General features: G+C 38.9%; 1 protein-coding gene across 1 annotated transcript in view; it reads left to right on the top strand.

Moving 5' to 3' along the window:
- Nucleotides 1-10,539, top strand: part of Hsd17b13 (hydroxysteroid (17-beta) dehydrogenase 13) — a 17,985-nt gene extending 7,446 nt beyond the window's left edge. Inside the window, exons 4-7 of the mRNA XM_013029843.1 lie at nucleotides 366-472; nucleotides 2,921-3,058; nucleotides 6,078-6,194; nucleotides 10,255-10,539. Of these exons, the coding sequence (XP_012885297.1) occupies nucleotides 366-472; nucleotides 2,921-3,058; nucleotides 6,078-6,194; nucleotides 10,255-10,345 (453 nt within the window). The 3' untranslated portion in view covers nucleotides 10,346-10,539. The remainder of the gene's footprint in view (nucleotides 1-365; nucleotides 473-2,920; nucleotides 3,059-6,077; nucleotides 6,195-10,254) is intronic.
- The last annotated feature ends 1,597 nt before the right edge of the window (nucleotides 10,540-12,136 follow it).

Genomic DNA, 12,136 nt, shown 5'->3' with positions numbered 1-12,136 from the left:
GGAAGGAAGGAAGGAAGGAAGGAAGGAAGGGGGAGGGAGGGAGGGAAGGAGGGAGAGAAAGAAGGGAGGGAGGGAAAAAGGAAAAAAGAAGAAAGAGAAAAGAAAGACAAGACCAAGGCCATACCCAGAGTCCTTCTGAAGGAAGGGGTTCCTGGGGTGTGGTATATAGGACACAGCACTCAATGCTGGCTCAAACAATAAATATTTATTTTCTTTCTTTTTACCATTTGTGTAGACATGATCACAGAATCATGTCATTGCAGAAGTTCTCTCAAATGTCATACTATTTGAACAAACATAAAACTACCTGATTGGCAAACTCTGTATTGGTGTCATTGTTTCTCTTCTTTTTCACCAATTTTCAGATCACAAAAGCTCTTCTTCCATCCATGATAAGGAGAAATTATGGTCACATTGTCACAGTGGCTTCAGTGTGTGGCCATGGAGTGATTCCTTATCTCATCCCATATTGGTGAGTATTGCTTTCAAGTGGTGCCATTATTTCCTTACTTATCTTTTGAGTTGGTACTAGAATTTCTGACCTCAAGCTCTTGCTCAGGTAATTTGCTCATATGGCACTCTACGACTTGAGCCATGCCTCTAGTTTGAATATGTTGTTGGCCAATAGAACGTAAGAGTCTATCAGAGGGCTGGGAAGGTGGCTCAGTGGTAGAGCGCTTACCTTGCATGCCTGAGGCCCTGAGTTCGACTCCTCAGCACCACATAAGCAAAAAGAAAAAAGCTGGAAGTGGCGCTGTGGCTCAAGTGGTAGAGTGCTAGCCTTGAGCTGAAGAGCTGAGGGACAGTGCCCAGGCCCAGAGTTCAGGCCCCACGACCGGACTCCAAAAAAAAAAAGTCTATCAGATTTGCCTACCAAGGTTGGCTTCAAACCTAAACCTAAAACTTCAGATCTCATCCTCTTGAGTAACTAGTATTATGAGTTGAGCCGCCAACCTGGTATTATTTGTCTACTTTTATGTGTTCACAACATTGTAATTCATATTTATTATAGCATTTCTAGTTTAAGGGAGAATAATTTTAAAACAACAAAACTAGATAATTGTATTTAAAATACTTTTTGATTTTCTGAAAACTTCTCTGTTGAACAATATAATAAAATGACATATCCAGAAAGGATCGTTCTGTTATATGGTAGAACAAATAGATGTTGACAAAAGAATTAGACAAGACACAGACTAAGGAGCAAACTATGCAGAAATTTGAACACAAATCCCCCTGAGAGCCTGGAAGCCCAAGATAAAGGGACCTCAGGATCAAAATATATTGCTGCATGAAGTAAAAGTTCCTTTCTGTGTCACGCACGTGTGTGTGCATGTGTGTGTGTGTATGTGTGTGTGTGTGTGTGAAGGAGAGAGACAGAGAAAGAGAGAGAGACTGGAACTGGTGGGTTCAAGTGATAGAGCAATTAGCCTTGAGGAAAAAAACAAGCAAACTATCACAAGGCCCTGAGTTCAACCCAGTACCAGCACCAAAAATAAATGAAAGAGAGAACCTCTACTTCATTAAAAGACACAGAGACTACACTCTTTGCCCTATGATGGACATTTTAAAAAGGGGGGATGGAAGTACTGTTATAAAAAGAAGGGGAAATTGGGCATTGGCAGCTAAGGCCTGTAATCCTAGCTACTCAGGAGGCTGAGATCTGAGGATTATGGTTCAAAGCCAGCCCAGGCAGGAAAGTCCTTGAGACTCTTATTTCCAATAAACAACCAGAAAACCCAAGTGGCACTGTGGCTCAAGTGGTAGAGTGTTAGCCTTGAGCTGAAGAGCTAAAGGACAGCACCCAGGCCCAGAGTTCAAGCCCCATGACCAACAAAAACGAAAGAAAAGAAAAAGAAGTGGATGGAAACACTGAATATGCTTCCCTTGTAAACTCTGGTAATATCTCATTTTCCTACTTCTGCTTTATATTAATTCAGAAATGTTCTACCAATGCATGAAATATCATTGTGTATGGAAGAGGGTCTTGAAAGTTGTTGATTTCTTTTTTTTAAAGTTGTTGATTTCTTATCTATTTATATATATACATGCAAGATTAAATCAAATCATTTGTGGCATGGCATGGACTCACAGATATATTTAAATTTCAATCCCTGATGAAGGCAAAGCTGGGAGCAGCCCAGGGAGGAAGACTGGCATAGGGGTCACAGAAACTCAGAGGAATATTTGTGCAGGGCAGAGGAAGGTGCCATTGTAGACACGTATGGCCTTTAAAGCTGCATCTAGTATCTTAAAACTCCACATACAAATTGTGCAGCCTAAGGCCTGGAAATGTGGCTCAAACCTATAATCCTAGCTACTCGGGGGTGGATGAGAACCAGAGTACTGAATTCAGAGCCAGCCCCAGTAGAAAAGTACATAAGACTCCATCTCCAAAATAACCAATAAAAGCCAGACTGGAGGCATAGCTCAAGTGGTAGAGCACTAGCCATGAGCAAACAAGTTGTGTGAGCCTGAAACATTGTGTTCAATCCCAAGTGCTGGCAAGAAGTAAGTAAAATAAAGTGACTAGAAAACATTTTGAAACTTGAATGAATTGAATGGAAAATCTTACATTAAACTGGTCAATAAAGTTGTTATTGTTCTTTTACTATCATTAATGTTTGAGAAACGAGTTACAGAGGCTGAGGATGTAGCTTAGTGGTAAAGTAGATTCTTGGCATGTTCAAGGCCCTGGGTTTAATCGCTAGTACCAAAAAGAAAACAAGAAATTCAGAATTCTGTTAAATAATATAAGAAAATGAGAGTCTGTTTTATCTACTCAGGAAAAAATCAGTTAGAAGATTCTGGGTATTTAGTTTCTTGTGGTCAAACAAATTGTACTGCTGCTCACAGGAAGCTAGGGTGTGTAGCATGGTCCTGCTCCTTTAGTAACGATACTAGTGTGACTATCTTACAGTTCCAGCAAGTTCGCTGCTGTTGGCTTCCACAAGGGTCTCACCGCAGAACTTGAGGCATTAGGGAAAACTGGAATCAAAACCTCATGTCTCTGCCCAGTTTTTGTGAATACTGGATTCACCAAAAACCCAAGCACAAGGTGAGAAAGAATCATGGGAAGATGAAAACATGGCATGAGAAACTGGTAAGAAAATTATATGAGAAACTTGAAGCTGTTCAACTTAAAAAATGAGGGAAGCCAAATGTTTTTTTCTTTCTTGCGATTGTTTCTAACATATTTATAAGATGATTTCTTTGTTGCTATATATGTCCCTCCCCCATGGTATAACCCCTGCTTTCACTTTATTTGATGTTGGTATAATTTGTGGAGGGGAAGGGAAAAACAAATTGATTAAATAGGTGTACAGGTGACCCATTGCAACAATGAGATGTACAAGAAGTTATTTCGAAAAAGGAACTTTACAACTTTGGCTGGAGGGGGGGGAGAGTTAGGAGATGGGAAGGGATGGGAAGGGGAAACAAAGAGGAGGCTACAATGCTTGATGAGAAATGTACTCATTATCTTGCCCATGTAATTGTAACCCTTCTGTACGGTATTTTCACAATAATAAAAAATAAATAAATAGACCACAGGGACATCAAGAGTTTTGAAGAGAACAGAAGACCTTTCGCCATATAAAAATAAAAGAATTAAATGAAGCCTAAGAACTGGCAGGCATAAGAGAAAAGTTTCATTTTTGTAAATTGAATTAGAATTTTCTAGAAAAATGAAAAATGCAGGAAGAGCTGTACAACTCATTTTGACACCTCCTGGTACTGAGAAGTACCATGTGAATGTACGTGTCTTGATTCTTTCCTAATTTATTGCAAAACAATCCCACACTCAAGGTTCTTAAGGGAAAAAATGACATTTTCAATGTTTGTCTTAATGGAAAAAATCACTTGAGAGTAACACAAAGCTGTAGATTTGCTCAAGCACTACATATACTCAGCCCTTCTGTATTCCTGGTTTCAAACAAATCTGAAAATAAAAATATTCTAGGAAAAACTAAAAAAATTTTTTTAAATGAGGGAAGCTAGATGCTGGTAGCCATGCTTGTAATCTTAGCCACTCAGGAGGGTGAGATCTGAGGACTGCAGTTCAAAGCCAACCCAGCCAAGAGAGTCTGTGAGACTCTTATCTCCAATTAACTACCCCCCCCAAAAAAAGCTAGAAGTGGACCTGTGGTTCAAGTGGTACAGTGATAGCTTTGAGCTAAAAAGCTCAGGCCCTGGGTTCAAACCTTAGGACCAGCACCAGACAAAAAAAAAAAAAAATGGGAGAAGAGTGTATTTTTCTTTTTACCAATATTATTCAGTTTGCTTTAACTCAATTGACTTTGAATTAACTTCTGAAATTAAATGAATGAAGGGGGTTGTAAAAAGCATATCTGGAGCCAGGCACCAGTGACTCAATACCTGTAATCCTAACTACTCAGGAGGCTGAGATCTGAGAATCATGGTTCAAAGCCAGCCAAGGCAAGAAAGTCCATGAAACTCTTATCTCCAATTAAGCACCCCCCCAAAAAAAAGCCAGGAGTGGAACTGTGACTCAGGTGGTAGAATGGTAGCCTTGAGCAAAAGAAGCTCAGGGAGGGCTGGGAAGGTGGCTCAGTGGTAGAGCGCTTGCCTTGCAGGCATGAGACCCTGGGTTCGATTCCTCAGCACCACATAAGCAGAAGAAAAAAAAGCCAAAAGTGGCATTGGGCTTAAGTAGTAGGGCACTAGCCTTGAGCTGAAGAGCTGAGAGACAGTGCCCAGGCCCAGAGTTCAGGCCCCATGACCCCCGTCCCCCCCCCCCCACACACACACAGTATTAAAAGGATCGACCAACTACCAAGAATTTAGCAACTGGTATTTATTTGTGCTCAGGAAAAGGATTAACCCACATTCAGGTATCAGGCATAGGTGGGAGGGGGTGTTTCCAAGACGAATATCTAGGGAAATAGGTGGGCTGAAGATGCTTATCTAGGAGAAGGGAGTTTTCTAGCCTGAGAACCAGGCCTCCAGACGGAATCCTAAAATCCCTTTCCCTCAGTGTTATCCTCCAAAAGGTGAAGCAAGGTGAGACCACATGTCTCTTCTACAACTTCCGTGGTGCAATACCAACACACAGTCCTCTAACATTTTCCAAACTTGATTGATCCTCCAAAACTTAAACTAACCTGAGATGCTTGTGGGCTCTCCCATGGAGATTCTGCTTTAAAAGACTTGGATGAGTGCCAAGAGCAAAGTGTTTCTGTTTGCTTCATTTCCATGTGGTCTACATGGGAGATGAGGGGAGGAGGGAGGTGACTTTTCTGCACTGAGTTCTGGAATACTCTCAGTCCAAAGTCCAATATAAAGGAAGTGAAGGTTAAAATCATGACTAAGTGCTTGCTTTGGATCACATATTGGGCTGAGCAATTTTAGTGATAGTATGAAGTTCTATGGTTACAAGTATGAGCTTTAGAGTCATACTTCCTGAATTTGAATTCTAACCCTAGCATCACTAGTATCTGTAGCAACCTGAGCAATATTCTAACTTTTTTCTATTTCATATTCCTGATTTATAAGATTTTCACAATAATAAACGCTGCCTGTCTCATTGCATTGTTATGAGGGTAAGACTATATCATACCGGAAAGCCTTAAAAACACCTAAGTTTTTAATCAGTTCACTCAACAAATAAATCCTAGGTCAAAATTTTTCTGTATGCCAATACTGGGTGGAGCTTGAACCCAGGGCCTAGGAGCTGTCCCTTAGCTTCTGTGTTCAAGGCTGGTGCTCTTCTATATGAGCCATAGCTCTACCTCCAGCTTTTTGGTGGCTAATTGGAGATAACAGTCTACTGAACTTTCCTTCCCGAGCTGGCTTTAACTTCAATCCTCAGATCTCAGCCTCCTAAGTTACTAAAATTATAGGCATGAGCCACAGATACCTGGCCTAAGTGCAAATTTTGTGAAAAAGTTGATTTTGTTGCTCGTATTAATTTAGAAAAATTAAAATTGAGAGAATAGGTGCGCAGTTCGGTGGTGGGACACATACTTAACATAGGTAAGGCTCTGGATTTAATCCCTAGCACCAAACTAAATAATAGGACAAAAATAGAAATAAATATATTTTCTTTTCCTTCATAGATTGTGGCCGATTTTAGAGTCAGATGAAGTTGCAAGAAGGCTGATGGATGGAATACTTACTAACAAGAAAATGATTTTTGTTCCATCATATATCAATATTTCTCTAATCCTGGAAAAGTAAGTGGAGCACAAAACATCCGAACTATTAAGACACACATAGAACTATTATTATGGACAGTCTTTCATTGTGAAAGTTGCCATGGAAACTCTCCATCCTTAGGTAAAGAATTACATTGCTTCTATTATTGCCTTATCTATTCTAAAAAACAAAAAAAAAGATTCTTTTCTCTACATCTACCATTTCTACCCAATCTTTGCTGAAAACTATTCAGACTGAAGGAAAAACAGTGCTGCTATTGTTTGAGGGATTTTTTTATTAATATCTTTGCATAGTTGTACAAAGAGATGTCAGATCAATGTATCAGTTTATGAGTACACTCATCTAATCGATGTTGCCCCTTCCATCATTCTCCACCTCTGCCAACCCCACTCACATCCTCAAGTTACCTTGTCCCATTTTCACCTGTGTCCATAGAGAATTATGAGTCCATTTGCCCACCCTTCCTCTCTCCATTAGTCTGCCCTTTCATCCTTTGACCTTCCTCACCCCTTTTCCTTCCTTACCCCTGACAACATAGGTCCCAGCATCCTGGTATTCACTGTTAAACTATTAGTTGTTCAAAGGAGTTATACCATTGGAATTCTTCCCTCTGTATACTATGCTTTAGTCAATTTGTTTATACATATACACATATGACCTATATACATTTTCATTTGTTTATAAATTAGATTTAATTTCCACATATGGAAAATTCCTTTTAAGAGAGTATACACTATAGTACCATAGCTAACAAAGGCTCTATTTTTTTTTTTTTTTGTTCAGTCATGGGGCTTGAACTCTGGGCTTGGGCACTGTTCCTGAGCTCTTCAGCTCAAGGGGAGCGCTCTACTGCTTGAGCCACAGCTCCATTTCCAGTTTTCTAGTGGTTTATTGGAGATAAGAGTCTCACGGACTTTCCTGCCCAGGCAGTGATCCTCGTCTCGGCCTCCTGAGTTGCTAGGATTATAGGCGTGAGCCACTGGCGCCCAGCAAGACTCTATTTTTTTTTTAACAGAAAACTTTGATTGGAATTTCTTTGATTCTGCAGATCAGTTGGGGGAGAATTAACATATTAACAATATTGAATCATCCAATCCAAGAACACAATATGTCTTTTTCTTTAAGAAATACTCCTTAAAATTTTTAGACAACTTTTCAGTCTTTAGTGCTCAAGTGTTACACATCTTTTTGTCAGATTTAGCACAAAGCATTTCATGGTTTTGATTATGCTATTGCAAATAGCATTTTATAAAAAAATTTCTTGGGGCTGGGAAGGTGGCTCAGTGGTAGAGTGATTGCCTGGCATGCATGAAGCCCTGGGTTCTATTCCTCAGTACCACATAAACAGAAAAAACCAGAAGTGGCAATGTGGCTCAAGTGGTAGAATGCTAGCCTTGAGCAAAAAAAAGAAGCTGAGGGTCAGTGCCTAGGCCCCACAACTGCAAAAAAACAAAAACCTTCCCCATTGTTGGCTACTAGTATCTATTTGATTTTTGTATTTTGAGCTTACATTTTGCAATCTTGCCAAACTTTTAATTTTCTAAGCTTTTCTAGAGATCCCTACAGATCATTTACACAATAATCATATTACCTATGACTTGCCCTTTTTCCTTTCTTCTCTCTATTCACCAGGATAAGAAAGGGTGTGAATGCAAGTGCACTTCCTGATCTAAGAGAAAAGTGTTCACGACTGAGTAAAAAAAACAGCTATGTATTTTCCTCACAGATGCCCTTTATCATGTTAAGGAATTTCCTTTTTATTACTACTTTTTGTTGTTGTTTTTGTTTTTATGTCCATCGTGGGCCTTGAACTCAAAGCCTGGCACTGTCCCTGAGCTTTTGGGCACAAGGCTAGTCTTTTATCACTTGTGCTGTAGCTCTATTTCTGACTTTTTGGTGGTTAAGTGGAGATTGAGTCTCCTAAACTTTTTACTGGGACTGGCTTCAAATCATGATCCTCAGATCTCAGCCTCTTGAGTAGCTAGGAATACAGCTGCAAGCCACCAGCACTTTGATGAGAGTTTTATCAAAAACTCTTCTTTCTTTTTCTTTTGGTGAGGGTGGGAGATGGATGAACTGGGATTCTAATTCTGGGTCTTGTACTCTCTTGTCAAGCTCTCTACCACTTGAGCCACTCTTCCAATCCTACATTGATTCATTGAGGACAAACCAATCAGGAAATGCCTTTCCCTGACATTGTTTCAGAGTAATACAGGCTTTATAGACTGAATTGAACAGTAGTCGCTCTTCCTTTATCTTCTGAAATAGTTTGTGTGGTATGGTACTATTTCTTCCTTAACCAAATCCACCTGGCCCATAATATCTCCTCCTCCTCCCCCTCTTCTTTCAACTTATTTTGTTATTTCTTCTTCTTCCTTCTCTTCCTCTTTCACCCTGTTCAATAATTTCTTCTTCCTCGTTTTCTCTACCTCTTTAACTTTCTCCTCTTCATTTTCCTGTAATTTCTTCTTTTTATCTTTCTAGTCCTTCTCCTCCTCCTTTTTCTTTTTTTTTTTTTACTTTTTTTTCTTTTTTGTTTCTTCATTTTTGTTTTATTTTCTTGAGACAAGTTCTTGTTATATAACCCAACTGGTTTAAAACTCACAATCATACATCCTTCATCTCATTAGTGACCTGTGGTTTTGTGTGTGCGTGTATGTGTGTGTGTGTGTGTGTGTTGGTTCCAGGGCTTGAACTCAGGCTCTCAGGCTTACTTTTCTTGTTGCTCATGCTGTAATTTTCTTTTTTTTTTTTTTGGTATGAAAACTTGGCAGAGTTTTATTAAGTAAACAAGCAAGGAAACAGACAAAAAAGCAGACAAACAGAAGGGCAGCGGCACACTCTAGCAGGGTGTGGGTACTCTCATAGGGACACAAAGACACAGACACAGACACACACAAGGAGACACCCAGAGAGACCACCTGTAATTTCCTTAATGAAAAAAGTTTGATTACAAACTTAATTTCTTTAGTAGAGACATTAAAAGTAACAATAAGATTCTTTGCCTTGAACTCTACGTTGATATTAATATAGTTAGTATATTCTTTCATCCTTCTACTTTTAACCTCTTTGACTAAAACAGGTCATATTAATGTTGAAATTCTAAAAATCAGAGCAGGAAGGCATACATATGGCTCATGTGGTAGAGTGCCAGCCTTGAATTAAAATAGTCCAGTGATAGTGTGAGGCACTGAGTTCAAGCTCCAGTACTGGCACATATACCCATAACAAAAAAATTAATAAAAGAAAACAGATCAAATAAAATTAAAGAGTAAAAACAAAATCAGAGAAGACATGCACATGATAAAAATTGTAAACATACTTCTGCTAGACAAGCAGAACTATACTCCTATACAATTCCGGGTCCCTCAAAAATTTTTGACACATTATGGAGTTCTCATGGTAGTTCAGCATCAAAGGCAATTTGTTCATATTCTCTGCACTTAACTCCAGTTACAGAGGCAATTTTATTAGGTTCAATTACAGAATGAAAGTTTCTTTGTGTGAGTAGTTAAAAGACGAACACAAGCTCTCTTCCAAAGCTTGTTCTCCTCCCAGATTGGGTCTTTGCTCATTCACCTGACACCTACCTTCTAATCCCCCCTCCCTACCCCCAATCAGGGAAGTAAATCCAGCATTTGTAAACAATACCAGCTGATTGTGTGCAGAACTGGGGCTAGAACTCAGAGTGTTACACTTTCCCTTAACTTTTTCACTCAGAGTTGGCTCTGGACCACTTGAGCCATACGTCCTTCCAATCCAGCTTTTTGCTGTTTAATTGGAGATAAAAATTTCACAGATTTGTCTGCTCAGGTTGGCTTTGAACAGTGATCCTCAGATCTCACTCTCCTGAGTAGCTAGAATTATAGACATGAGCCACCAGCACCCAACATACAAGCTGGTTTTTAATATACCTTTACAGGACATGTGATACACATCTAATGGAGAGACAGACAGACATTGGGGAAGAAAGGCAAGCCAGATAACTTGGGGCATTTTGATTGACAACAAAACCAAAGAGAGACCATGATGGTAAAGATTTTAAATTGAAAATTTTCCATCTCTTTTCAAATGCAGGTTTCTTCCTGAACGTGCTTTGGCAGCTATAAGTCGTGTACAGAATATTCAGTTTGAAGCACTAGTTGGTCAAAAAACCAAGAAGAAATGAAGTATACCAGAGATTTATGCACATTTATGATCTGAATCTAAGTTTAGAATCAATGCTCCAATTATTTTTCCCTCAGTGCTATTAATATTAAAAACATTGGTTTGGCACTACCTGCAATTGAATAAATGGGACTAATTGTATTTCTATTTTTCAAAAATAGAGAACCATGAGAAATAAATTCTTACTACCTATAAGTAACTCACTCTGTGGTGTTTGTTGAAGCACAAGAAAGAGATTAAGACAGTGTCTGTAAGGAATTAAATGGAAAGGTAATAACTGTCATTGCATAAATATTGCAAATTTATGCAAACATTTTATAAAACAAATTACTTAATATTACTAAAGCTAAAGGGTAAAATGATTAAAATATTGTATTCTAAAAGGTTACAATGATGTTTGTTTTGGGTTTTTTTGTTCGGTCAGGGGTGGCTTGAACTCTGGGCCTGGGTGCTGTCCCTGAGCTCTTCAGCTGAAGGCTAGCACTCTACCACTTGAGCCACAGTGCCACTTCCAGTTCTCTGAGTGGTTTATTGGAGATAAGAGTCTCATGACTTTCCTGCCCAGGCTGGCTTTGAACTGCAGTCCTCAGATCTCAGCCTCCTGAATTGCTAGGATTCCAGGCGTGAGCCACCAGTGCTAGGCATGATGTCTGTTTTGATGGAGGTATTTTAAAATTAAAAACGAGTGCTCCAGAAAACGTTTTATTCACAAATAAGCTTTAATTTACAAGTGATCTACACATACCAGATTATACAACAGAAAGTAATTTTCTTGATTTTCCATTTTGACATGAAAAATTTAAAAAACCATAAAGTCATAGTCACAAACAGGACACTCTGTCTCCTAACATTTCATATGACTATTCACAATACTAACATAATGATTTAACAATCAGCAATTCTGTCAGGTTGAGTATTAAAGACAAAAATGCAAAACCTAAGGGAAATTATATCAAAATTGCCTTTGTTACATCAAATAAAAATGCGAATGTTACTGAGTACAGATGAAATGGTAACATACACTTACAGAGTATTTTAAATGTTATGTTAGTGATACGCAATAGGCACATAGGAAATGACAAACTCCTTATGCATATCTGCAAACCTCATTCTTGAAAATAAATGGATGGAGAATTTTGACATTGCTGTGATGGAAATTTGTTTTGTTTCGTTCCTGTATGCATTTTTCTTAAAGTTCTATTTTTTCTCATAACATGGTTGTAAATAGTTAAGCCATTTTATTTATCTAACCTGGTAAAGAGAAACTTTCACACAGACTTGCTGTTGTGAAATCTCAACACCTTGTTCTTTACTTTAGAAAGACCTTGAATGGATTTGGGTGTTATTTTTTCTCCCCTATTGGGCAAATACTAAATACTTAGTCTATAAACTGGCTTTAAATTATCAAATTACACACTTGTTAAGATGTAATCCTCCCCAAAAATAAGCCCCAGTATTAAGTGCAAAAAAGAAAACTTCCTGGATTTTTGTTGTCATTTCTTTGTCATGTTTTTGGTGCTGGAACTTAAGTTCTAGGACTTGGCATGTGCCAAGTAGGCATTCTAACAATGAGCTACAAAACTTGGTGTTTTGGTCTGGGAAGGTGGCTAAGTGGTAGAACGCTTGCCTTGCATGCATGAGGCCCTGGGTTCGATTCCTCAGCACCACATAAGCAGGAAAAAAAAAGCCAGAAGTGGCTCAAGTGGTAGAGCCTAACCTTGAGCTGAAGAGCTGAGGGACAGCACCCAGGCCCAGAGTTCAGGCCCACGACCAGACCCTCACAAAAAAACTT

This window comes from Dipodomys ordii, unplaced genomic scaffold, assembly GCF_000151885.1.
Source record: "Dipodomys ordii isolate 6190 unplaced genomic scaffold, Dord_2.0 Scaffold123, whole genome shotgun sequence".
NCBI classification, from domain to species: Eukaryota; Metazoa; Chordata; class Mammalia; order Rodentia; family Heteromyidae; genus Dipodomys; species Dipodomys ordii.
The sequence above is the reverse complement of the archived record's forward strand: the minus strand, read 5'-3'. Positions and strand labels throughout refer to the sequence as shown.